Below are 22,887 nucleotides of genomic sequence, written 5' to 3' on the forward strand. Positions count from 1 at the left end.
TTTATCGTACGGGTACATCATGCTGGAAACATGATCTGTAGAATTAACCCTTTAATGTGCAACCTGCCATTGATTTGCCAGGTGACAATCGATACGATAACGAAGAAACTCATACAGGTACCTTTTGCAGCTTGGCAACTTTCTGGTAGTAGGTGTCGAGCTCATCCCTGAGGGCACTGTTCTCCTCTGACAGGAATTTGACCATGTCGGTGGCGCGGCTGGCGATAGCCTCGTGGTCAAGCTCAAAGGTGGCCTGGGATGACTGCGAGGCCGGAGAGGGGTGCGGGGCAGGGGCCTCTGTGGACAGCGGTGAGGTGCTGGACGTGCTGCTGTAAAGAGCGGGATCAAAAGAGGCATTATTTGACTGGGTTTGAAAGTTGGTCCAAGTCTTCCAAATTCTGAAGTGTGGAATTTATCCAGTAAGAAGTTTTGGATTCATTCAAAGAACTATTGAAGTGATGAGGGAATGATAAAGTGCACTGCCATTGATGCTAATGGAACTTGAACCGATGACCTCAAGTTTGAGGGTCTGCATGCGGGATACTGAAACAGACCAAGCGGGACAGCACAACTCATAAGGCGTGTCTTCATCAGCCCGAAGTTCAAACTAGCGGGACATTTTGCGGTCTTAGAAAATAGCCCGATACAGCGAATGTGCGTCTTCATCAGCTCGAACAGCCTGCTTCGGGAAATTAGTCCGAAAATTGACGCATGCGCACTTTGCAATATTACTCTGCCTGGCTCGTGGTTCGAAAGTGGATTTCCCCGCTCAAAATCTCCTATATCACCGTATGTACGATTCTACAACCAGGGAGGTGAGCAGTACAGCAAATTCTCTCCAAAGGGATATTAATAACGCTACTCTTTCTTCAGTGCAGTGAGGCATCTTATATGAAATTAACGAATTGCAATGTTTAAACAAATCCAAAATGCACACAATCTGCAAGAATCTTCAGCTAAGGTAGAGTGGAGCAGAAGAAGAAGTTTACAAAAAAAAAAAGCAGCTAGCATGCACGGACGGCTATGAGTTTTAATAGGGAGGCGAGAGAAATCACCTCCCTGGTTTTAAAGATGACAACAACAGTAGGCCTATAGTACACACATGTTATCCTTGAATGTATACACCGTGCGTGTAGGCCTAATGTACTATACACAATCACTAGCTTGTACATGCGCTTTCCATTGCCAGCTGGTTAACCAGAAGCGGTGAGGGATCGTGGAAAATTTCGGACTGATGGAGACGCACCCAAAATAGCGCGCTATTTCACGAATTAGCGCTCTAGTTGACGAACTAGACCAAGATTTTGGGGGAAATTTTCCCGATCAAATAGCGCACTATTTGCGTCTTCACTACACAGATAGCGCGCTATTTTGAAACTTCGGGCTGATGAAGACACGCCTATAGATAACTTAAAATTCTTCATATCCGAAACAGAGTTCATGCTTGTGGTTGTGATGAACTGGTTGCATGCACAACAGTGAGCCCTTTTAGCCACGTGCAGGAACCACATTTTATGGTTTGATAAAACATTGTATGTGTATTTTTATAACAATTTTGATCAATTGTTGTAAGTGTTTCATTTAGAGAAATCTCTTCCTGGGCAAACACAATGCGGCCGTAATCTGGCAGAACTCCCTAAGTCGATTTTGGTCGATTTTCAGGTTTTGAGTGTTTTGTGTGTTTTTTCTCATGCTCTTTCAAGTGGGCCAAAAAATAAGTTGTGAATCGGTACAGAAAGTTATTTTTAGAAAGTGATTTTGGCAAAATTCCTGAGGAGAGAGGGCGATTAATCTGGCAGAACTGCGTAAGTCGAGATTCGAAATGAATTTTCCGATGTTAATCAGGCAGAACTGCGTAAGTCGACTTACGACAACGCTTGGACCAAGGTGTTCCTGCGTCCCGCACGGACATGGTATATCTTAACACGCGCGTGCGCGACCTTGGTAGTGACGAACGCGCTGCGCGTTCAGGTTAGCAGTGCCTAGCTAGCTAGCTAGCTAGCTAGACACGTCGTGCGGCTACGTGTATTGTACACGACGACAGTCACGCTAAAGCAATAACCCTCGTTACTCTTGGGGGAAATTGCCACTTTCTTTCCCTTCATAGACTGGCAGGCTTCAAAACAGGTCAATATGCGGTATGCCTTACTATTAAGTTTTGCTACAATCTAGTGTTTTTTAAGCCTAGAGCATTTCTAGATCTAACAAACGTTATAGTTTTCATCTTGTCTGACATCACGCTCCAGTCAACTTTAGGCCTACTTGGTACTGCTGCAGCACTTGTCCATTGTTAGTGTACGTGAAATCAATGTACTGTGCGGTAGCGTAGGTCACGCGAACAACAATATCTGTAATCCATTGACCATAGCTTCTTATTTTATTTTTCATTGTAATAAGCGGTTAGTGGGCTTGGATCTATGGGATTGATCTCGAGAAATTTAATGAATATCTAGGATACCGTCTATAACGATGGCATTTTCGATCCAATCCTACAGACGTCAGAAATTGACCAATACTAACACTTTTACAGTTTACTTTTTAATACCGGTACCGTACCGGTACTCCCAGTAAATTGTGCAGTAGGGGCCTACTACTAGTAGACTACTGGGGCCTACCGTTACTTAACTTAGGCTGAATCGCCGGTTATTCTGTCTTTACTCAGTTTTCTATTTTTCTAGATTTGATTCGGCCAGACATTCTTGAAGTCTGTAATATGAATAATCTAGAATCTACAGGTTAAACGCTAAATTATAAACATTTAGCCCTAGAAATAGATCTGAAACTTAGATTTAGATCTGTGTTCTATACATTACTACCAGTACTAGGGGCCTACTACTAGACATTATAGGCTATAGACTCTATAGACTTACCGTTAGTCATTATAGATAGGCATGTTAGGCTTTATGTTGTTCTTAGATCTACAACATTAGTACCTTCTAGGCCTAGATCCCCAATAAACAGTCTAGCTGTAACGCTAGATTTAGCCCCTACCTGGATATAGAGTCTAGCGTTAGATCTAGAGTCTAGACTAGAAAATCTAGAAACTAATTTTCATTGATCTATTAGTCTGTTATAATGACGCCCCAAAATAGACGTCTGGATGTTACATAGACCTAGACAATCGAGTAGACAGAGTTCGAGAGTTCTCGTACGTTTTTAATAGGCCTGCGTAGAAATAGATAGTAACGGTTAGAACACTACTACCCTAACGTTAGTACTGTAGTGACAATAAGGCCTACAGTAGGACTAGGAGTCGACACAAACGAGAACTAGGGTCTATTTTTTTATTTTCTAATAAAGCTGTAAATAAACTTTTAGTCAGGCCTAGCTCCTAGTATTCTTTAGTTTAAATAGAGTTTAGGCCTTCAGCCAAAAGGGTCTAGGCTTACTCTTACTTTGGGCATAGAGTAGGAATACTAGGATAATGATGAGATCAGTAGGCCTATCGTATGCAGATTCCTACGTACCGCTCTACTAGTACTAGTCTCTAGATGTCTAGTGTATCGTTAGGCCTGAATAGACGACGGTCTACAGTGTAGTACCTATAGTCTTGATGAACAATATAGCTTAACATCTAGAACCTAGTCTAATATTATTCTTAGTCCAAATGCAATGCTTCATGAGATCGACAATAACCCAAGCAGCAGCCAGGCTTTTGATGTAGCAGTACTTCTTGTGCCGCTAAATAATACTGAAACATGAACACAGACTGACAACATTTGGGGAAAGCAAGTTATTTTCCATATACAAATGAATGGATAAAATGAAATTAAATGTGAATCAATAATGATGACTTTATACAATACAAATATTTCAAAAAAATTGTACTCGATCTAAAATATTCATTGTTTTGACACTGCATCCGCTGAATAGTAAGAGGGTGGATGGTAAAATACGATAGACAACCCGCAGAAAATAGACCGAGATACGTAGTTTTGGTTGATAAACCACGTGTTTATCAGCCAGAACTGCGTATCTCTAGGAGATACGCAGTTCTGGCTGATAAGCACGTGGTTGACGACAAAAAGAGATACGTAGTTCTGCCTGATGAAACACGTGCTTATCAGGCAGAACTGCGTATCTCCTAGAGATACGCAGTTCTGCCTGAAAAACCCCCCGCATGGCCAAAAACTTACGCAGTTCTGGCTGATCAACCCGGGCACGTGACCAGAGATACGCAGTTCTGCCAGATTACGATCGCAAAAATTTGGCGACGATTAATCTGGCAGAACTGCGTAAGTTTTTTAAATTGGTAATTTTTACTACTTAAAAAGGTCAGATTGTCATTTTTTTGCTGGAAATAAATTCTTTAGACCAATTATGACCGAGAAAAGAGGAAAAATGCAACTCATCGTATCTCAGTTTAGAAAGGTGTAACATTGAATCTTTAAACCCAATTTCTGGCGTAATGTGTTAAAGGAGATACGCAGTTCTGCCAGATTACGGCCGAATGGTGTGTTTGTTGTTGTTGTTGTTGTTGCATATATTTTATTCTAAATCCTCTGAATTGCTAAATTCTGAAATGGATCTTAAATTGAGCGTGTTTCTACTGAGAGCACCTCACATCCCTGGCATCGCCACGAATTTTGTCCAACGCAGCACCTCGTATTTTATGACCACTCGAGCTGTTTCTACTGAGCGATAAAATAAGAGGTGATGCAAAGGTGACGTGCAAATGCGGCGATTCCGGAATTCAGGTATTTTTAAGTCACAGATTGGGTCATGCGCGCACTGCATCCGAACCCTGCCTGCTTTGCTACTGCGGCGGCTATTTTTTGATAAGCTATTCCTCTTCGTCTCCCCATCCAACATACCCCAAACTAGATGTACTGGTATCCTGCCACTGACTAATGAGAAATCTTTGGAGATCGAGGGTCCAGTTGAGATTTTCTCAAGGCTGCGACATACTAATGTGGTACTCTCGCGATTCGAGACAATATAAAATGAAATAACGCGGTGTAAAATCAAAGTAAGTGATGAGGGCTTAGTAATGCAATAAGTTAGGCTGTTAATCACGCGAACAATAGACGATGAATGCCACAATTTACATATAACGTAACGTATAGGGCCTATAACACGTACAGCGAGTTGGTACAATATGCGAACACTGTCGCTGTGTATATACACGTATTTTGTACACATGTGTCGAAGGAGTGTGTGCGATGAACCGACTGAAAAGCGCGGGGAGAAATTCTAGACGTCCGGTACACCACGAATTTCGCTAACTGGTGCGTTTCTACTGAGAATCGTCCTTCGCGTCACCACGCATCGACCACCTCAATAGGTGGACGACGGAGCACCTCGCATCACCCGGCATCGGCCACTACCCGATCTGTTTCTACTGAGGAAAAATTCGAGGTGTCACCATGCATCGGCCGGTATCGGCCGGCATCGGCCGGTATCACCACACATCGGCTGGCATCACCTCGAATTTTCGTCGCTCAGTAGAAACACGCTCATTGACAATACATTTCCAATTGTTTGGATCTTTTTTTCTTTCTCAATTTGACATGTCCTTGTAGATTTCTTTTATGCAGATCTGATGAATCCAGTAAGTTCCATCTAGTTTTTTCCAATATCAGACTATGCAGAAAAATGTAGCATTGCCAATTCAATGATGTAAAGAAAATCATTTCTGCAGCAACATTACCCTTGGACAAGGCAGGTTAATGTGTTTCATGAATTCATGATACACTCTGTCATCAGCTGATCAGTGTGTTTATAATTATGACCGCACCTCCAATTTGGAGCATACAATATTGATGCTAACATAATCTGGACATTACTGAATTGATGTGGCTATTCTCTCGGGTTTTACTAACTGTCAATAGCAACTTTTCAAACTCATGATTCCTTGTTCCCTTATCTACTGTTGTTGTTATTCCAACTTCCACATCAGTATTAAAGAATAGTGCTACTCACTGACACACATCTGCAGTTTTAATGATTTCATTATTCTATCAGAAACTGTTGGCAAAAAGACTCTAAAATGAAATTTCAAGAGAATCTTTTTGCAGATGAAACACAATGATGTGAATTACCATGTACACTGCCTTAAGATGCCAGGGGTGATAAGAACTTTGCACACCGACGCTGACATTAGCCGTGGTTGATCACAACATCACCTATTCCACAAATCAACTCTTGCGAGTTCATGCGCCACGCCCACCTGTGTTAACTAATTGAAATAATCAAGAGTGCAGATGCACCCGATTCCTGCTTCATGTTTCTTGGAGACATGTACAAGCAGACATCCCATCGTTCCCGTTTCTTATTTTCTTCTGCGAGGAACTCTTCCGTTCCTCCTCCCCGAATGCAAACAAACAAGGATCTCAATCAACCCTCTACCTGTGAAACACATTAGGCGGACGAGAGAAGGTACGCGGAGAGAGGGAGAGACCCGACGCACAGACGGACAGACGGATGGAGAGATGGAGGGATGGGAAGAACGTGAACTATGCCTAGGAGCTGGGGCACATAGACAAACATGACGACACGGCGGAGGCATCCCTGGCATCCTACCATCCGTTTGAGCCTTCCTGCCTCCGATCCCCGGGCCAATTGGAGCCGGCATCAAAAGAAAGCAGCGGAATGTTTTGTGCGCAGTGCTATCACTCTTACCCACTTCCTCCCCCCTTCCCCATCTCCCCCGCTCCCTCCTCCCTCCCCTCCCCTCCCCACATTCAAAGAATACCCCCTAAACTAAAACACATGAGAAGCTTCCATGTGAGAACAGTGCACATGTACACACATACCATCACCCAACCCCCCTCGCCCTATGTGATGTAACCCAGTTTAAAGGACAGATATTCCCAATGTAACTGTAAACACCTCTAGTTCCAATCATATTCCAGGTGTAGAAAGAAGGCATCTCGCTTCTATAATAGCACATGTTGCATATTAGCTCTAACTGGTTCCTCAACTTTCTGACAAATCATACAAAATTGAATTACCTTTTTTTTCTTTCTTCCAGAGCGCATCTATACCACATATATCTGTAATCACAAGGCAAACATATTTGGAAATTTCAGCTGATTCCAAGAATCTTCTTTATTTGCCAATTGGCACGTACACTAGAGTGTTTTCTTCACCAAGAATGGTAAAGATGTCTGCAAACTGAGGAGGTGGAAAAATGCCCCTCCCTCCCCCACTCAACCTGACCTTGTCACTACAAATGACAACCAAGCTTCGTAATGGTGCATCGCAAAACCAACCAAAAAGTTGCAATACCCGATATTACTCGAGGACTCTGATCAAAACGGGAGAAATGAGTCGACCTAGTCAATTTCTATCTTTTTATATTTTCTGACAGAGCAATTCTTCTGAGCATTATTCAATGAAGTGTAGGACAAAAGGGAAATTTCGTCTCTTTGCAGAGCATGTTTTTCGAGTCTGTGTGGTCGTGTGCAGTATGAGGAAGAGTTCCTTTTCTTTTCTTAAATATCTGGTACTGCCTCTTCAAATTCAACCCTAATCACTTTTGAAAGGATAATGCTACAACTTGCATTGCATTGAAAGTTGGTACATTGTATTTAATAATCATGAATACAATGTGCAAACTTTCAGACTCAACTTAAAAACTCTTCAGAGTGGTTGCTATGGAGTTCCACATTGAATTGTTGAACTGAAATTGTTCTTATCATGAATTAAAGAAAAATAACTGAATCAAATACAAAAGCCCTGTGAGTTAATGATAGACTAGCAAAGCTTTCGGGCTGTTAGAAAAATAATTTATCAATGAAAGTACACAAAAAATGAAAGAATATAAATAAACAAATCTATGATGCACACGCATACAGTGATATCTACATGATACATACATTGCAAACAATATAATAGAAATAAATAATACTTTGGATATACATAAAAATAGGTTAAAAGTTTGCAAATAAAATATGAGTGCTCTCCATGACAGTTCATTTATCTGGGTTTTTTTTTTAAACACCCAGAGTATGTTGCTTTGGTGTATGTTGTCACAGCCAGAGTATGGGGAGCATTCCTCCCTATTTCCAGCATTTCCGTATACTTAAAATATTCTGTAAACCTATTCTTTATTATGTATTGTGATGAAAATTCTGTTACGTGCCTTTCATGTTTACACCTCCCTGCCCCCCGTGTGAGTATGTATACAGGTACAAAGCTGTATATTTGAGTTATATGTACATGTGTGTGTGCATGTCTGTTTGTGTGTAAGTGTGTGTGGTGCCTTGTGGATAAATCTACACTCTTTGATATTAGGCTTGTTTTACTCCAGGCCAACATACACAGTAAAGGAATGTATTCAATCTCTTGTCACTTAATCTCTTGTCACACAGACCCACAGACGAAGGTGAGCCAATGTCACCTATAATGGAGCCCCACCTTTTATCTTGCTATTAAAAGCTTTTTACTTCAGATGCATTCGGGGTGGCTGGTAGGACACCAAACAATTGATAAGGGAGAGACGCAGACATGCTGCATTCACACGAGACAGGAATAGGGGGATGTTCTGGACGATTGTGATCCAAATATCAAGATTTTTTGCTTTGTTTTTGTGCAGGTTAAAACAGACAAAAATATCCCGCTCTTAAAGTGCTAATTGCAATAATTTGTCAACCAAACTCCAAATGTCTGAAATCAACTGAAATGAAGACCTGTGCCCTTGTGGTCTGTGCATTATGCAATCACGTACGGCTAGAATGAAGGGACTGAAAAAAAAAATTGAGGTTTTTTGTTCCAGTGTTCACTCACACGCTGTGGTGCATATTATTGCCATGATTCCAATGTAACTGCAAGATTTCTTGGGATTTGGATCGCAACGCTGATCGCGCTATTTGGTGGGATTGTTATGTCCACACTGGCAAAAATCTCAAGATTTGTATCCTGCTAAATTGTTCAATATGAATCCCACTTTTCAGAAAATGTGATAAGAGCATGTCTTTTTTTTTTTTTTTTTGGGGGGGGGGGGGGGTGATTCACATCTGGCATTCAAACAAATTATAAGAATATGATAAAGATACACACAACAATGCTATTAATGTGTGTGTGTCTGTTTTCCCGAAGCTTCCTAAAAGCACAATATTATACCTTTTGTTCTGCTTGTGAAGCAATATCTTGCACAGTATAAAAAGTCTCTTCCTATGTAGACATTTGTTCGTTATTGTTTTAAAAAAATACTTTAAGATCTGATTAATATTTGATGCTAACATCCTCTCCTGATTTTGGTCGTTTCTGTCTTTTCTCAAGATTTTACGTTTTCGAAAGAAGCTCCACTTTGCTTCAAAAATCCTATCATAGTAACTGATTGAAAAAAACAAACAAACAAAAATTCGACAGTTTGGCCAAGGAACTTTACAAGCAGTTAAATGTGCACTAGATTACGCACAAAAAATAATCTGTCCATTGAAAAAAAAAAATATTCTAGTAACATTCTTTGTAATGTTAAAGAAAAACAAATATTCAATTTTGAATCATGCTTTAACTTTGAAATTCAGACTAGAGGTGTTATCAACATCAAACATTCGAAATCGGAACAAATAACACATTTGAGCCAAATCACTTTGTGTGCCGTTTTCTAAGCTTGAATCTCGTCTGCAGTGTACCGTACATGTACCTTAATAGCAGGGTTACATGGCAAGACATTAATGTTAAGCCTGTAGGTGTAAGGTCCAATGGCATTTTGTGTTGTTGCCCAACACCTATACAATCACACATGCCACCTTCATCTATCATCTCATGCAATGCACATTCCTTGTTAGACATTATGGAGTCATATCCCCCCCCCCCCCCCCAATTGCATGGGGTGGGACACAATTTAATGCCACCACGACAGTATCTCCTGCGACATCGTGTCTCCTCCGTTCTGATATTCTTTCGAGTCCAAGTCATGTCAGATGTGTGACACTCGCGTACATCACCAGCTCACAGTATGTGTGTGTATGTGTGCTTTTGTGTGTGGAATCAAATCAAGCTTAGTCCCATCCACCTAGTTCTGTGTATTCAATTGCAGGTTGCACATGGGAATGCCCCTGTAATCTACTTGGGCTGGAATGTCTAATGCCCAGCTTGGGACCCAGATGGAAGCTCTTCTGGTATCAGCATTGGACAAGACAATCATTACATAATATTCTTTCATGATTTCTTTTTTCTTTTGATATTTACTGACATCAGGAACAGTCATATTACTTGATAGGGCATGTAACATCCACTATACACATATCTGCTGAGATATTTCTTGCGGTAAGTAACAAAATGTAACAAAATTTACCTGGAGACAGTTGTTGTGCCATGAAGGAGACAGTTGTTGTGCCATGAAGGAAACAGGAAATGAAAGGCAAAACTTCCTTTAATATCAAAGTTTGTCTGAAACAGGGTAGTGTCAAGGCCATGGTGATATCTCTGAAATGCATTAGGCCTAGGTCTTAGGAAAATTGTGTTGCAGAATTTTTCAATGCACACATCATCCTCAAATTGGCAGCTCTGAATAGCTCTACTATAATATAATCTGACATTGGAAAAAAATCAGTTAGCTCTGGCAATCACTGAATTGGCAACTCTGAATTTAGCTGCAAATATCTAACAGTGGAGAAAGACTAGTTGGAACTTGTTAAACTATTAAAATCTGCATAAAATCTGAGAAAAACTTTAAAGGCATAATTTACCATTTGCAGATGAAACAAAAAGCCTGCATTAGTGGTTTAGAATTGTTCTAAAATGTGAGTTAGGGATAGAAACAACCACTGTAAAAACATGAATTTGTATAATCGATGTTAATTATTGTTTGTTAAATACACAAAATGTAAACAATGGTTATAATAAAAGTGTTTCCAGACTAAACTGTCTACAGTTATGGTTTATTGGAAAAATACTGATATCTACTTAGATTTTAGGCTTTACTGTGAAAATTTTATTTTTTATGGTACGATGTTTTATGATACAACAGGCCTACACATATGCATCATATACATGTAATATCTTGAATGTAATCTTGAAATTTATTAAATCACCTCTCCCAATTTAAGGTAAACATGACCTTTAACATAAAAAGTTTAGAACTTAAAATCTTCAGTGAAATACATGTACACTGTACATCAATTGTGCGTAAACATTTCTGCAACAACATGAATAACATCTCTATGACAGTGAATGTAAGGGGAAACAAATTTGGGTCACTCTTCACTGGCTTACACATATATCTACAAGCACACAAATCAAATCCTTGAGCTAACATTGTTCACATGAAATGTCATTGATGACATATTCCAGCCCCCCAATTACAATCAATCATGGCTCAACAGGGTTACCCCTTTGAAGCTATTGTACGAAGACTACAGAAGGTGCTTTGAAAGTCTGGAGGATTTCCCCAAGTTGTATTATTACAAAGGCAGATACCTTTTCTCCATAATTTTCTCATAATTCAACGATTTACTTATTTTTGTTATCAGAATTAAAAGTTCAGCTTTCTCTCTGTCAAAATTTGCATTTTTTTTTTGTATGCATGGGTCATCGCTGTATTGATTACACGTATGTGCGCACAGGCATATGAGATGGACTTGAAGTTACATTTTACATGCACTGATCCCTTCTCATATCCCGTTCCTTCCATAATTCTCCTAGAACCGTTGATGCCCCCAAATGAGATTCTTTTTGCCTGTCGACAGAGAAGGGACAGGTTGGTAATCTGCCTGTGAGAAAGCAATCAAGCAGTTCATGTATCCCTTTTACCAGGTCAACTGCATCTGCCATCGAACAATGCGAAATATCAATCGGGCGTGAGATATGATTAGAAAGCACACTAGGCTCGCAAACTCTCTAATTTATTTACACTAGTTACTAAATATTGTACTGTACAAGGACACTGAATGGGGTCAGTGAAAGTCAAAATCTAGTGAGCTAAGCCTTGATTGGTAGGGCACGTCTTCATACGAGTTCTATCACAAAACAAGGGCACTTCTACGTTGGAAAAGGTAAATTAGACAATAATACACACAGTTTTGATACGGAAAAAGAACACATTTCGAGAGAAAATGTGAGAATCTCGTTTAACTTTGAAACAGTCTAAAACCCACTCACTGCACTTGTGGGTTTAAACAGTTCCAAAGTCAAACTCACGCATCCAGTTCTCACCAATCCGCTCTGTCCTGTGCATCATTTGTATACTGGTCATGCTTTCGAAAGCATTTAGATAAAATCATCCAAGCCTGACCCAATTGTATAATTCATAGTCAGCCCATCCAGGCATAACAATGTGCCTCGATCCAACAAAAAGGCTACAGTGATACAATAATAAGAGATTAAGGGGATTAGGTAATCTCTATTCATCGACATCCACCCCCCACAACTACAAAGACAGCTACATATTATGGAGCTGAACAAAATCTCACCAAAGATACTCAACTTCAGAGAAGCTTGGTTAGCATTTTCCAATAAGAACACAAAGCCCCATGCTGTATGTGCATAAACAAGGGTGACTATCAACAAGTCAAAACACTGCAGGTGTAAGATCTGGGCCAGATTAGAATGTCTGGAGACTTCCTGCTTTAATGATCTGGAGGCTATTCAGGATTTCCTCCTCTAAACTCACAATCACTCTTGCATTCTCTAAGGGACACAGCCCATTGAGTCTGATGGCTTTGCTGTAGTATATCTGCAGTAGATATGGAATTATTAAATCCTGCAATCGCGTTGCATTAATCAATAAATGTAATTTCTGTGCACTGTATTGTTTGGGTTCTCTGTCATATTTTGGCTGATAATGTTCTGTGAGCAATACTTTTCATTTCATTGTGATATTATTAAGAAACAACATGTGATGCATGCAATTGGCAGTAAAGTGTGAATGTGTGTGTATGTGTGTGGGTGGGAGTGGGGGTAGGAGAGGGCTTTAACCTCTCATGTGCCTGTCATTTAGCACCAACTTAGAAAGCATTCAGTGAACTTCTCCTAAATCAAATTTACTGACAGATAGCCTACTAGGGTGGAACAATGTCTCTGTTTCATTGGAAGGCCATAGTGACACCTTTGGTATTAGGAGGATTAGGTTATCTCTATTCATTGCCAGTTCAGCACCTGTGTAGCTGCATAATACGTATCCTCAATCAACATCAAGTGGACATTTTTAAGGCCCTTTCTGCACCCCTGTTGATATGTAACATAATGTCATGGTACATTGTATATGTGTGTATGTGGGGGTGGAAGGGTCTGTAGGGGTGCTTATAGTGGCCATTCGACAGCATGATATATATTGTATTATCAGTCAATATGAATATGCCAGCTTCACATCCCCACTGTGCCCCATTACATATTTCCGTCAGTGTTCACAGTTCCTGTCCAGAATACTCCTACACTGCTCTTTAGTACAATCATCACAGGCAGAATTTAAGCTTGTGGCTTCAAAAATTAGTCACTCTAAAAGATGGTTATAATAATGATAACTGATAAATGGTGATTATGGTGATGATGATGATAGCTGTCATTGTGATGATTATGATGATGGTGATGGTGATGAGGATGAAGATGACGATGGTGATGGCGATGGTGATGGTGATGGTGATGGCGATGGTGATGGTGATGGCGATGGTGATGACGATGGCAATTGCGATAGTGATGACGATGATGATGGTGGCGATGGCGATGGCAATGGCAATAGTATTGATGATGGTGGTGGTGATGGTGGTGATGGTGATGGTGATGATGATGACGATGATGATAATGATGACGATGATGATAATGATGATGATGATGATGATGATGATGATGATGACTGAAGTTAGGGATGGGGTTGAAGGGTTGAGGGAGGGGAACAAAGCCAAGCCAAGGGAAATGGGGGCTTGGATGATGCAAGGCCATGATCAGAGGACGACGTGTGGCATTCCAGGCACCCTAGCCCCCCTGCCTGCCACACCTACATACCATCCCTGACAGATTTTTCTCCCTTATTCAGATGTCACGCAGGGGGGTGTTTAGCCCCCGCTGAGGGAACTAATAGCAAAAATGCTTGGCGGGATTATGTAAGTCCCTTACCCCGAGCAGGAGAGGAATGCTGGAAAGGGAAGGGCAACATCTGAAGACCAACAGGGATAACTGGAAAGAGGGATTGTGGTTGGTAGAAGGAGGAGGAGGAGGAAAAGATTTGGGGGAAAGTCAAGATGCAAGAAGATGAATTCAGAGAGCCACTGCAGTAAACTGCCGTCGTCGAGGTGACAGGGACTTGAGACGCATGGACTCCTTAAAGCTGAAGAAATCTTAAAGATGAAGACATCATCTATTGAAGCTAGGTTTCTCTTTTTCTTTTCTGTAATTCTTGAGAAAGCAAGGATACTACATTCAAATATTTTGTCTCACGCATTGTAGTGATGGTGTCAATTTTCAGCACAAAATGACATCATATAACCTTTCCCTAAAATCGCAGGACACTGCCAAAATTTGTAAATATCATGAATCAGGTGGTTGTCGATTTCCCATCCATTTATCTTTTATCCATTTATCATCAGAAGAATAAAAGCAAGATCTTTTGACTACTATATGGCACAGAAGAACCTAGCTGCAATTTTTGTTTTCTTGGACAAACCCCTTCGAAAGATTGTGACCATCGCTAAAGTACGAGTAGGCTTTGTAGAAAGTCAATAAAATGTCATTACAAGAAAGGTCCCAACAACATAGTCTGTCAAAACCTTACCTCACAGGTGAGAATGTATGGTGGGGGGGGGGGGGGGGGGGGTGGTGGTGAGTAAGGGATGGTTAGCAATAGAGAAAGGGCAGGGAGGGGTAAGGAGAGATAATCGGATATCCCAAAGGGACAGAAGGTTAAAACATGTAAAAGGTCAATGCACTTTGCAGTCTCCTCTTCCTCCTCCTCTTCTCCCTCCTCCTCCTCCTCCTCATCGTCTCCTAGTGCTTGAGGAATGCCAGCAGAAAACAAGATAATGAGGGAGGCACTGAGGAGTGGACCTGTCAAGACAACCCAAACCTGTGGGTGCATCAGTAACGGGGGAGGAAGGGGGAAGGGAGGTGGGGGGTATAGTCTCCTAACCAGGCTGCAGGATTCATTTCTTTTATTCAACTCTTTATGCGCCATGTTCGCACGTCCGACTCAGTCAGCTGCATGCCAAGTTCACGATACAGTGTTCTGCTCTGACACACAAATCCGCCCAAACTGATCGATAAACCGCCAAATTGCCGCAGTACAGTGAAAGCGTTTCTCACGATTCCATCCCTGTCACATTTTATGTAGTGATTGACTATCAAGTTCCCTACTGGAGTTGCGAGTAAATTCAAAGTTTCTAGCACCTGTTTTGCGTGCAAAAGTCATGCCTCTACAATAATGTAGAGCTATGTTTTATACTGGTCATTTGAAAAAAAAAATCATAGATATTTCATACAATTTACATCAAAGCAAAGCTTGGCATTTTCTCTACAACTTTGCTCATTACATGTCCCAGGGTAGCAAAAATCTTCAAAAGTTACATAGATTTGAAAAAACAGGATATTTTTGCAAAGCATGACTACGTTGCCGTCTCAGAATATTCAAATGTGGCACACAGAGGGTTTACACCATGGCACATATATAATTAATAGGCATAGTATGTATATCAAGACTTTTGTTATTAAACATACTAACAGTTTGCAGTATGCATATTCTGAGCCATTGTGTCACCATATGGCACTTTTTTTTTTTTGGGGGGGGGACTGAAGTGATACATTCTTAAACAAAAAGAGAGGTCTTGTTACTATCATTATCATTTTTTAAGTTTACAACCACGCCAAGTTTGGAGGGATTTACTGCTGATAAAGAAACTTTGAACACAAGTGTAGCTATGAAAGTACCATTCAACAGGGCATGACTTTCTGTATATTTCTCCTGTTCGCCTAATTGGAAAAAATGCCCTGACTGAATACTTTCCTTTCCCATCTTTTTTTAAATATATCTTCATAAGAATACCTTCTGTTGTTGTTGTTGGTGGCTTTTTTTTAACATTTTCTAGTCTCAGATGTACAGGCATAAAAAGGGGAAAGAAATGAGAGTATGTTTCTGGCATTATTTTGGGGTAACTGATGCACCGATACTGACAGAAATGCGAGGCTGGGGATACCTTTTCCTACTCGGTCCCAACACTCGCTCTTTCAGGAGCATGCACTTTGGGTTTAAAACATGCTGGCATCCGAGCAATGCAAACAATCTTGACGGGCTAACAGGACAGCAGAAATCGACAAGGCCAAACATCTGCCCCTGGCAACACATACACACTGCAGACAAGCATATGAGAGGAGCAGGACTCATGTAGGCCAAGTATGTGAAACATATGACATGCCACTGGATATAAAGGGGGGGGGGGGGGAGGGGAGGAAGAGTGTGTTAAATGAATTTTGCACAGTGACAAGGATCACTTTTGAGTGATTAGGGCCTACTTGGAAATTAAAAACATGTTCTGAAACAGATTTTGAGCCCATAAAGCTGTATTTGAAATTGATTATCTCTGTTTGGCAGTCATCATCTTATGAGAATATTCTTGATAAATGTTGAAAATATCATTCACACAAAAGCAGATGCAGGGGCTTTTACTGTAATTCCAACTCTGTTGGACTGACGGTAGGTGATGGGGGGGGGGGGTGTCTAGTATTTACTGCAGAAATAAACTTCTTGTGTATCCTGTATAACGTGGAAGGTCTGATAATTGCATTTTTATAGATTGATGAAGTCATATTTTTTGGTACTCAAAGCACCAGTATTAAATGTCAAGGTCATTTCAATTCCAAGAGGCATTTAACTGTGGACAATTTTTGTCATCTCTCTGCTCTCATGTTTCCTTTTCATTCTCTGCGCATTTTTATTTCATTTTATTTCATTTCATTTCATATCACATCATATCATATTATATCAATCGTTTTAAGTGTGATTTCATTCAGTTTGGAGAGAAATTAATCCAATTTAATAACACAAAGTTGTCGCTCAATATTGAGCCAGATGGGTAGCTGTTCAATTGTTTCTTAAATATCAATTTCGATTTATTCATTTTTTTTTGGGGGGGGGGGGGCACACACCATGGCAAGTTAAATGTTCAAATTCCATAAATTTTTAAAGGTTCTGTCGTACTTCTGAATGTAACTCTAATACTATTTTTTCCCCACATATGTTAACCTTTTTTTTTTCACCGTTTGTAATAATATATGTTCAATAATTTTCGTCTTCAAAGTTTCCTTTTCAAAGTCTATTCTCTTCATATCATTATTCTGGGAGTGGGGTTTCAATTTGGGCAAATTTTACAATAAAAATGAAACTTTGAAAATTTTGAGCCAGGAATATGGATGCACAGCAATCTAATGCAACACGCAGATAATCTGGAAGATATTGCCACTGGAGGTAGACCAGTGTCGCCGGAGTATCCTAATCATCGATGTCATCATCACTGCTCTCAGTACTGTCGTCCTCCTTGTCATCCGCTTTTGTCTCCAAACTACTCAGACGCCACATCCCGGCTCTCCAACCCCCTCCTCTCCCTCCCCGCAAACAACTGGGATGCAAATCCGAAGAATGCCAAACATTCTCCACCGCCAACTGACATAAAAGCACTCCATCAATGTGCTTGTATTTGTCAAACCGAGCAAGCAAAATAAAGCCACCACATTCCCCCAGGGATCCCCATTCCTCCAGCATTCCTCCACAATCGGACGATGAGATCGGAATCCAGTCCAGTACTCATTGTGTCCAGCAGTGGCCTGGGGTTGACCAACATTCCCTCCTTATCCAGAAGATATTTCTTCAGAGCACGGCTGGACTTGAATATGACAAGTTCCATCACATCTCTCCTCCTCCACTGAAACTGAATGATTCTTTTTTGTTTATTCTTGTTTTTTTCTGTGGTGGTATTATCATAGACATGTACATACGTGTACAACTCCACTCCAGAGAATTGAATATTGAATTGGATTACAACCTGAAAATTCATAATTTCCATGATAGTGAGGCATTTTTCATTTATAAACTGTCACAGTTCATTTTATTACCTTTTAATTACCCTTTTTTTAAATTAGGAAATCAGACTCCTTCCTTTATGTTACAATGATTTTTTTTTCACACATTCTGATCTCCAGTTGTCCTCCTTTTTTTTTTTTTTTTTGGGGGGGGGGGGGGGGGGGGAGGGTGAGGACGGTTGCTACTGCAAGGAGGTACTGTAGAAGCTGTTAGCCACGCACCCAAAACAGGTTTGACTGCAGCTGAACAAGTCTTCATTACCATGGCATGAAATTGTTACTCAACCTTGTTGGTCACACAGAAATCCCATGTACTGTAAATCACATGAACATTGTGTAGTGCACGTGGGCCAAATATTTCTCCTTCTTTCCCCTGCAAAATTGCATCAACTGTCAAAGACCACGAAAGGACCAAGGTATCAATGCCCTCTAGAGTAAAACAACAAAATACTTGACCGAGATACCGCTGCTGGGGTCAACGGAGTTTACTAGGTCGGCCCAGAGGTAAAAAAAGATGGTCAGCTTACTCTCCCTATGACATATAATCAACCAAAGCAGGCAGGAAATCCAGCAGATAATAACTCATGTGGGACTGAGAAACATTCCACCCTATTCTACATTGACCTGTGCACTACATCCTGTGGTAGAGATGGAATTGTTACCGTTTTAATTCTTGTGACCTGTACAATTTGACTTGAAGGGCATTGCTTGTCAACATACTTTAATTTTTGGGAGTTGAGGAGTACACAGGCAGACATTCAGATTTCTACTGGGGCAAATGATCAACTAATTTCCTATGCATTTTAATGAAAACCTTGTGCACAGTTCTTGCTCAAAAGTTAGTTAAGCCATCTAAAAAAATCCCTGGAGCTTGCCCAAGGTGGGTGCAATGGCGACCAGATACACCATGACTTAGAAATTAAATACTCATTTTCTTTAAAGGATAAGTTAACCTTTATAAACGTGAGTATTGAGAGAATGCAGCAATATTAGTTGAACACATCAGTGAAAGTTTGAGTAAAATCGGACTATCCATTCAAAAGTTACGAATTTTTGAAGTTTCAGTTCCGCTATCGCTGGATGTGAAGACTACCGGTACTACAGCTTGTGATGTCATATTGTGTAGAACGATATAAAGAATATAAAAAGAGCATTCAACATATTTTAACTTTTCACTTAACTATGATAGACATCAGTATTTTCTGAAAAGATGTTGAGCTGTGAAATCCTATGGCTGTCTCCTTTTTTGTCCTGGCTGTCATTATTCAGTTTGTTTGACTTTTCATGATATATCATCTCATCATCTTGAACGTGGTGTGGTGTGCCCTTTAAGTGCCTGACTTGAGTCGGATACAGGAGAATCCAAACTATGCTCTGCCCCTTCAGGTTTTCTGTAGAAGGTATTCCAGGGGAAATGCTGTGAAGATAAGGCTGAGAACGGTTTCAGGGGAGAAAATGTTGGGTATGCCGTTACGGCCAGTATATCTTCTTCAGCATGATCAGCTTGTCAGCATTCCTTTTGCACAAATGCCTTCATACACTGTATGATGGGCTGGGATAAAGTCCTGGCATGTGATAACAACCAATGATATTGTGAGAAAGTTGTTGTACTGAGCCCATCCCATAAATAAAAAAAGACATTAAGAGGAATGTCAAACACCTCACCACAAACAGAACAGAATCACATGACGGTTAAAATTATTTCAATAAATAATAATCATAATAATAATAATAACAATAATAACAATAACAACAACAACAACAACAACAACAATAATGACAATAACAATAATAATAATAATACAAAGAAAAATTATAATGCAGTGAGAGTGGCCAGTTCAATGAGTTGTGGTTTTGCAAGATAAATATTTTTCTCATTTTTATGCTATTTATTAGATTATGATTTTAAAGAATCATTACAATGATGATGATGACGGTGATGATAATGATTTTCATCGCCATTATTATCACTTCACGATCACAAATTTCATATTAGTGGCCATGCACCTGGCCACAAAACCAACAAAAAATCGCCAGACATGGATTTTCAATTAGGGGCAGATTCTGACAGAGCAGAGTTTAAGCTTCAAAATGATGTATCTTCAATTCAAATAGACTCTCTTAACATATCTAAATATTGGAAAGAAATAACACACTCTGGAAATGCGTGTACTGAGAAAAGAGGCTCTGAAGTATAGGGTCTATTCCAGCACTGACCTTACCAAGCCTTGCCATGTGCAATGAATGGGACAAAACACATGATGTAAAACTCCTTAGCAACAGCAATGAAAGGATTATCATAATAAGCTGAAAGTGAGCATGCTCTATTAACACATCCTATCTATGACTAATACCACCTTTCAAAGCAGTAGCATCATCCCTTTAAAAGTTATTAGGGTTCAAAGTGAAATAGTGTGTGATGGATGCTTAAGAAATGAAAAGGGGCCTCTACCAAACACTTAATGACACTATTGTACAAAAAAGTGTTCCAGAAAGACAGGTAAATACACAATTTCTCATTCGCTTGCAATATGATCCCAAAGTTTAGAATTACACAGAAGAATTGCTCTTTCACAAAATATGAAAAACTCAAGATTGACTAGGGTGACTAATCACCTATTTTGAGTCATCACGTAAAATCAGGACAAGCAACTTTTTGTTGGTTTTGTGATGTAGGTTCTACTGTCACATTTGTAATCACTAGTATCAATATAATGATTAATTGCTTTGATAATAAATACCCGGTACTACAATTTGATGCATTTTCTCAAAAGCTACTTCTTCCAATTTCTTGGACTAAATTTGCAAAGCAATTTTGAACTGGAGATTAGGAGTGCAGAATATTTATTAGGCCCTATACCCTAGAATATCTAGAACACAGTCTTTAACCAGTCACTGTAAAGCTTGGCTGAGTATTTTAAGTAATATGACAGGACTTGAGCAACATTTGATAGAGATCCAATTTCCCTGTGTGATGAATTATGGGTGTAGGAAGCCAAGAAGAACCCATAAAACACGCCAGGAATGCAGGCTAAAGTCATTATTGTGATTGTTAAAAGCATACACCTTCGATATCTGGGAGCAGCAAATGAAAACAACCAAATTCCATTTGGAGGGCAAGCATGCACAGGTAGAGTGGGTCTTTGGGATGAGTTATGGGTTCAGGAAGTCTGCAGACAATCACGGAGGACAAATCAAAATCGGTGTCATTCCGATAACACGAAATTTTTACATCTGGGAACAGATATACGGAAACAATCACATTCATTCTGCGGGGCATGAATACAACCCGAGCCATTCTGGCATGGGAGACCAGGAACTCTCAGTGGTGTCTCCCAATAAACGTGAGCCACCCATGTGCCTAGCAACCATCGTCATCACCTTCCTCGTTTCGTCAGCATCTTCCGTCATCCCTTCCCATCTCCCTCCCCCGCTCTAAATCCTCTCCCCCTCTCCCTCTCTGTCTTCCGTTTCTCTCTCTCTCTCTCCTTGTCCCTTTCCCTCTCACCTTCTTGTTCTCTTTCTCTCTCCCTCTCTCGGTCACTCTCTCCTCTTTCCTCCTCCTCCTCCTCTACATCCTCCGCCCCACCCTCTTCCCCCATCATAATATTCACTTCCAGAGCATCTGTGGTATGTTCCTCCTACGTGGGCATTTGATGTCTGTGACTCCACAACTATGCGTATCCTCTTCACTGCCCCACCACCCCCCTTTGCCTACCAAGAAGACATACCTTGCAATGATAACACCCACACTGCACTTGCCTCTCATTCATGGATGAATGGTTGATAGGCTTTTTAGAGGTGGGGCTGGAGGGAGGGGCAGGGGATGGGGAGGGGAGAGGAGAGAGAGGGTATTGATAGAAAATGGAATGGGGTGGGGTACAGGTGGTGGCGGGAGATGCTTGGCAAAATGAAGGTAATGGGGAGGGACGTAAAAAGAATGATTAAGGACTATCAAAAATGTTTTTGAATGATTGCGATCATGCAAAAGTCATGGATATTGAACATCAAACAAATTGATGTTCACAATCTAATTTTTTTTTTGACCGATTATGATCAGGCAAGAGTCATAGATATTGAATATCATACATATCAATACTTGGGCATTTCATATTTTCTATGAAATATAGAAGGTTGGAAACAAAGGTTTGGTAGTTGATGACAAAATCTGCAGAGAAAGCAAAAATGCCAAGGTACCAAATGGAGCTGACCAGTGGTAGATTTTCTATTTGGAACCATACGAGATAGTCAGTTTGAGCAGGGAGATGGGAAGAGATTCCCCCTCCCTGGTTTGAAAGTCGAAAGCACCAGCCACTTCCTCCCCCAACGCTGCACAAGACGAGGCAACTACCTTCCCCGCCGGCCACCTTGAACCCAGATGGATATCACACTAAGAACCTGCCCAGTGCTGGTTTCCCTATCTATCGAGCTCAACACTATCCATCATAGTGCCACCCTTGCGACATTCTGAGCCACCCTTCGCTAATTCACATCTACGTGGCCAGCCACAACACCCCTCCCCCACCCCCCCCCCCCCCTCACCCCCAACCATTTCTCCATCCCCTCTCCCTCTTATATCTCACTTACACTCAAACATATGCACATTGCACTGGAGTCTCTACATACAAATAAACTCCATCAAAGTCCTGGAATGCACATTAATTTCACTATCACATGATGTAAAATTTTATACATGGTAACATGTGACAACACAGCAAAGTTTTGTGACTTGTTAAATCCATTTTCTAAATTCAAGTGAACAGAAGTCTACTAAAAATTCAATTAGCAAAATTTGCCTACATTTGCAATGCATCAATTTCAATAAAGCCACAAATACATGAACAGTACTTTCTGAAATAACAACTATAAAAAACCATATATGTATAATGAAGAGATTACTTCTTCTCATTTTCCTCATTGTTAAACTTCGCATTTTAT

At 40.4% G+C, this 22,887-nt stretch overlaps 1 protein-coding gene across 2 annotated transcripts in view; it reads right to left on the reverse strand.

Annotated features, from left to right (window-relative positions):
- The window catches only part of LOC139715426 (uncharacterized), a 42,652-nt gene that overhangs the window by 14,296 nt on the left and 5,469 nt on the right, over nucleotides 1-22,887 (reverse strand). Inside the window, exon 3 of one of the 2 annotated variants that reach the window (XM_071627001.1) lies at nucleotides 122-326. In XM_071627001.1, the coding sequence (XP_071483102.1) occupies nucleotides 122-326 (205 nt within the window). Of the gene's footprint in view, nucleotides 1-121; nucleotides 330-22,887 lie in introns of both variants that reach the window. The other variant, XM_071627000.1, reaches the window with a different exon arrangement.

This window comes from Diadema antillarum, unplaced genomic scaffold (assembly GCF_040938485.1).
Source record: "Diadema antillarum isolate AM-2024a unplaced genomic scaffold, OU_Dant_1.0 scf00000048, whole genome shotgun sequence".
NCBI classification, from domain to species: domain Eukaryota; kingdom Metazoa; phylum Echinodermata; class Echinoidea; order Diadematoida; family Diadematidae; genus Diadema; species Diadema antillarum.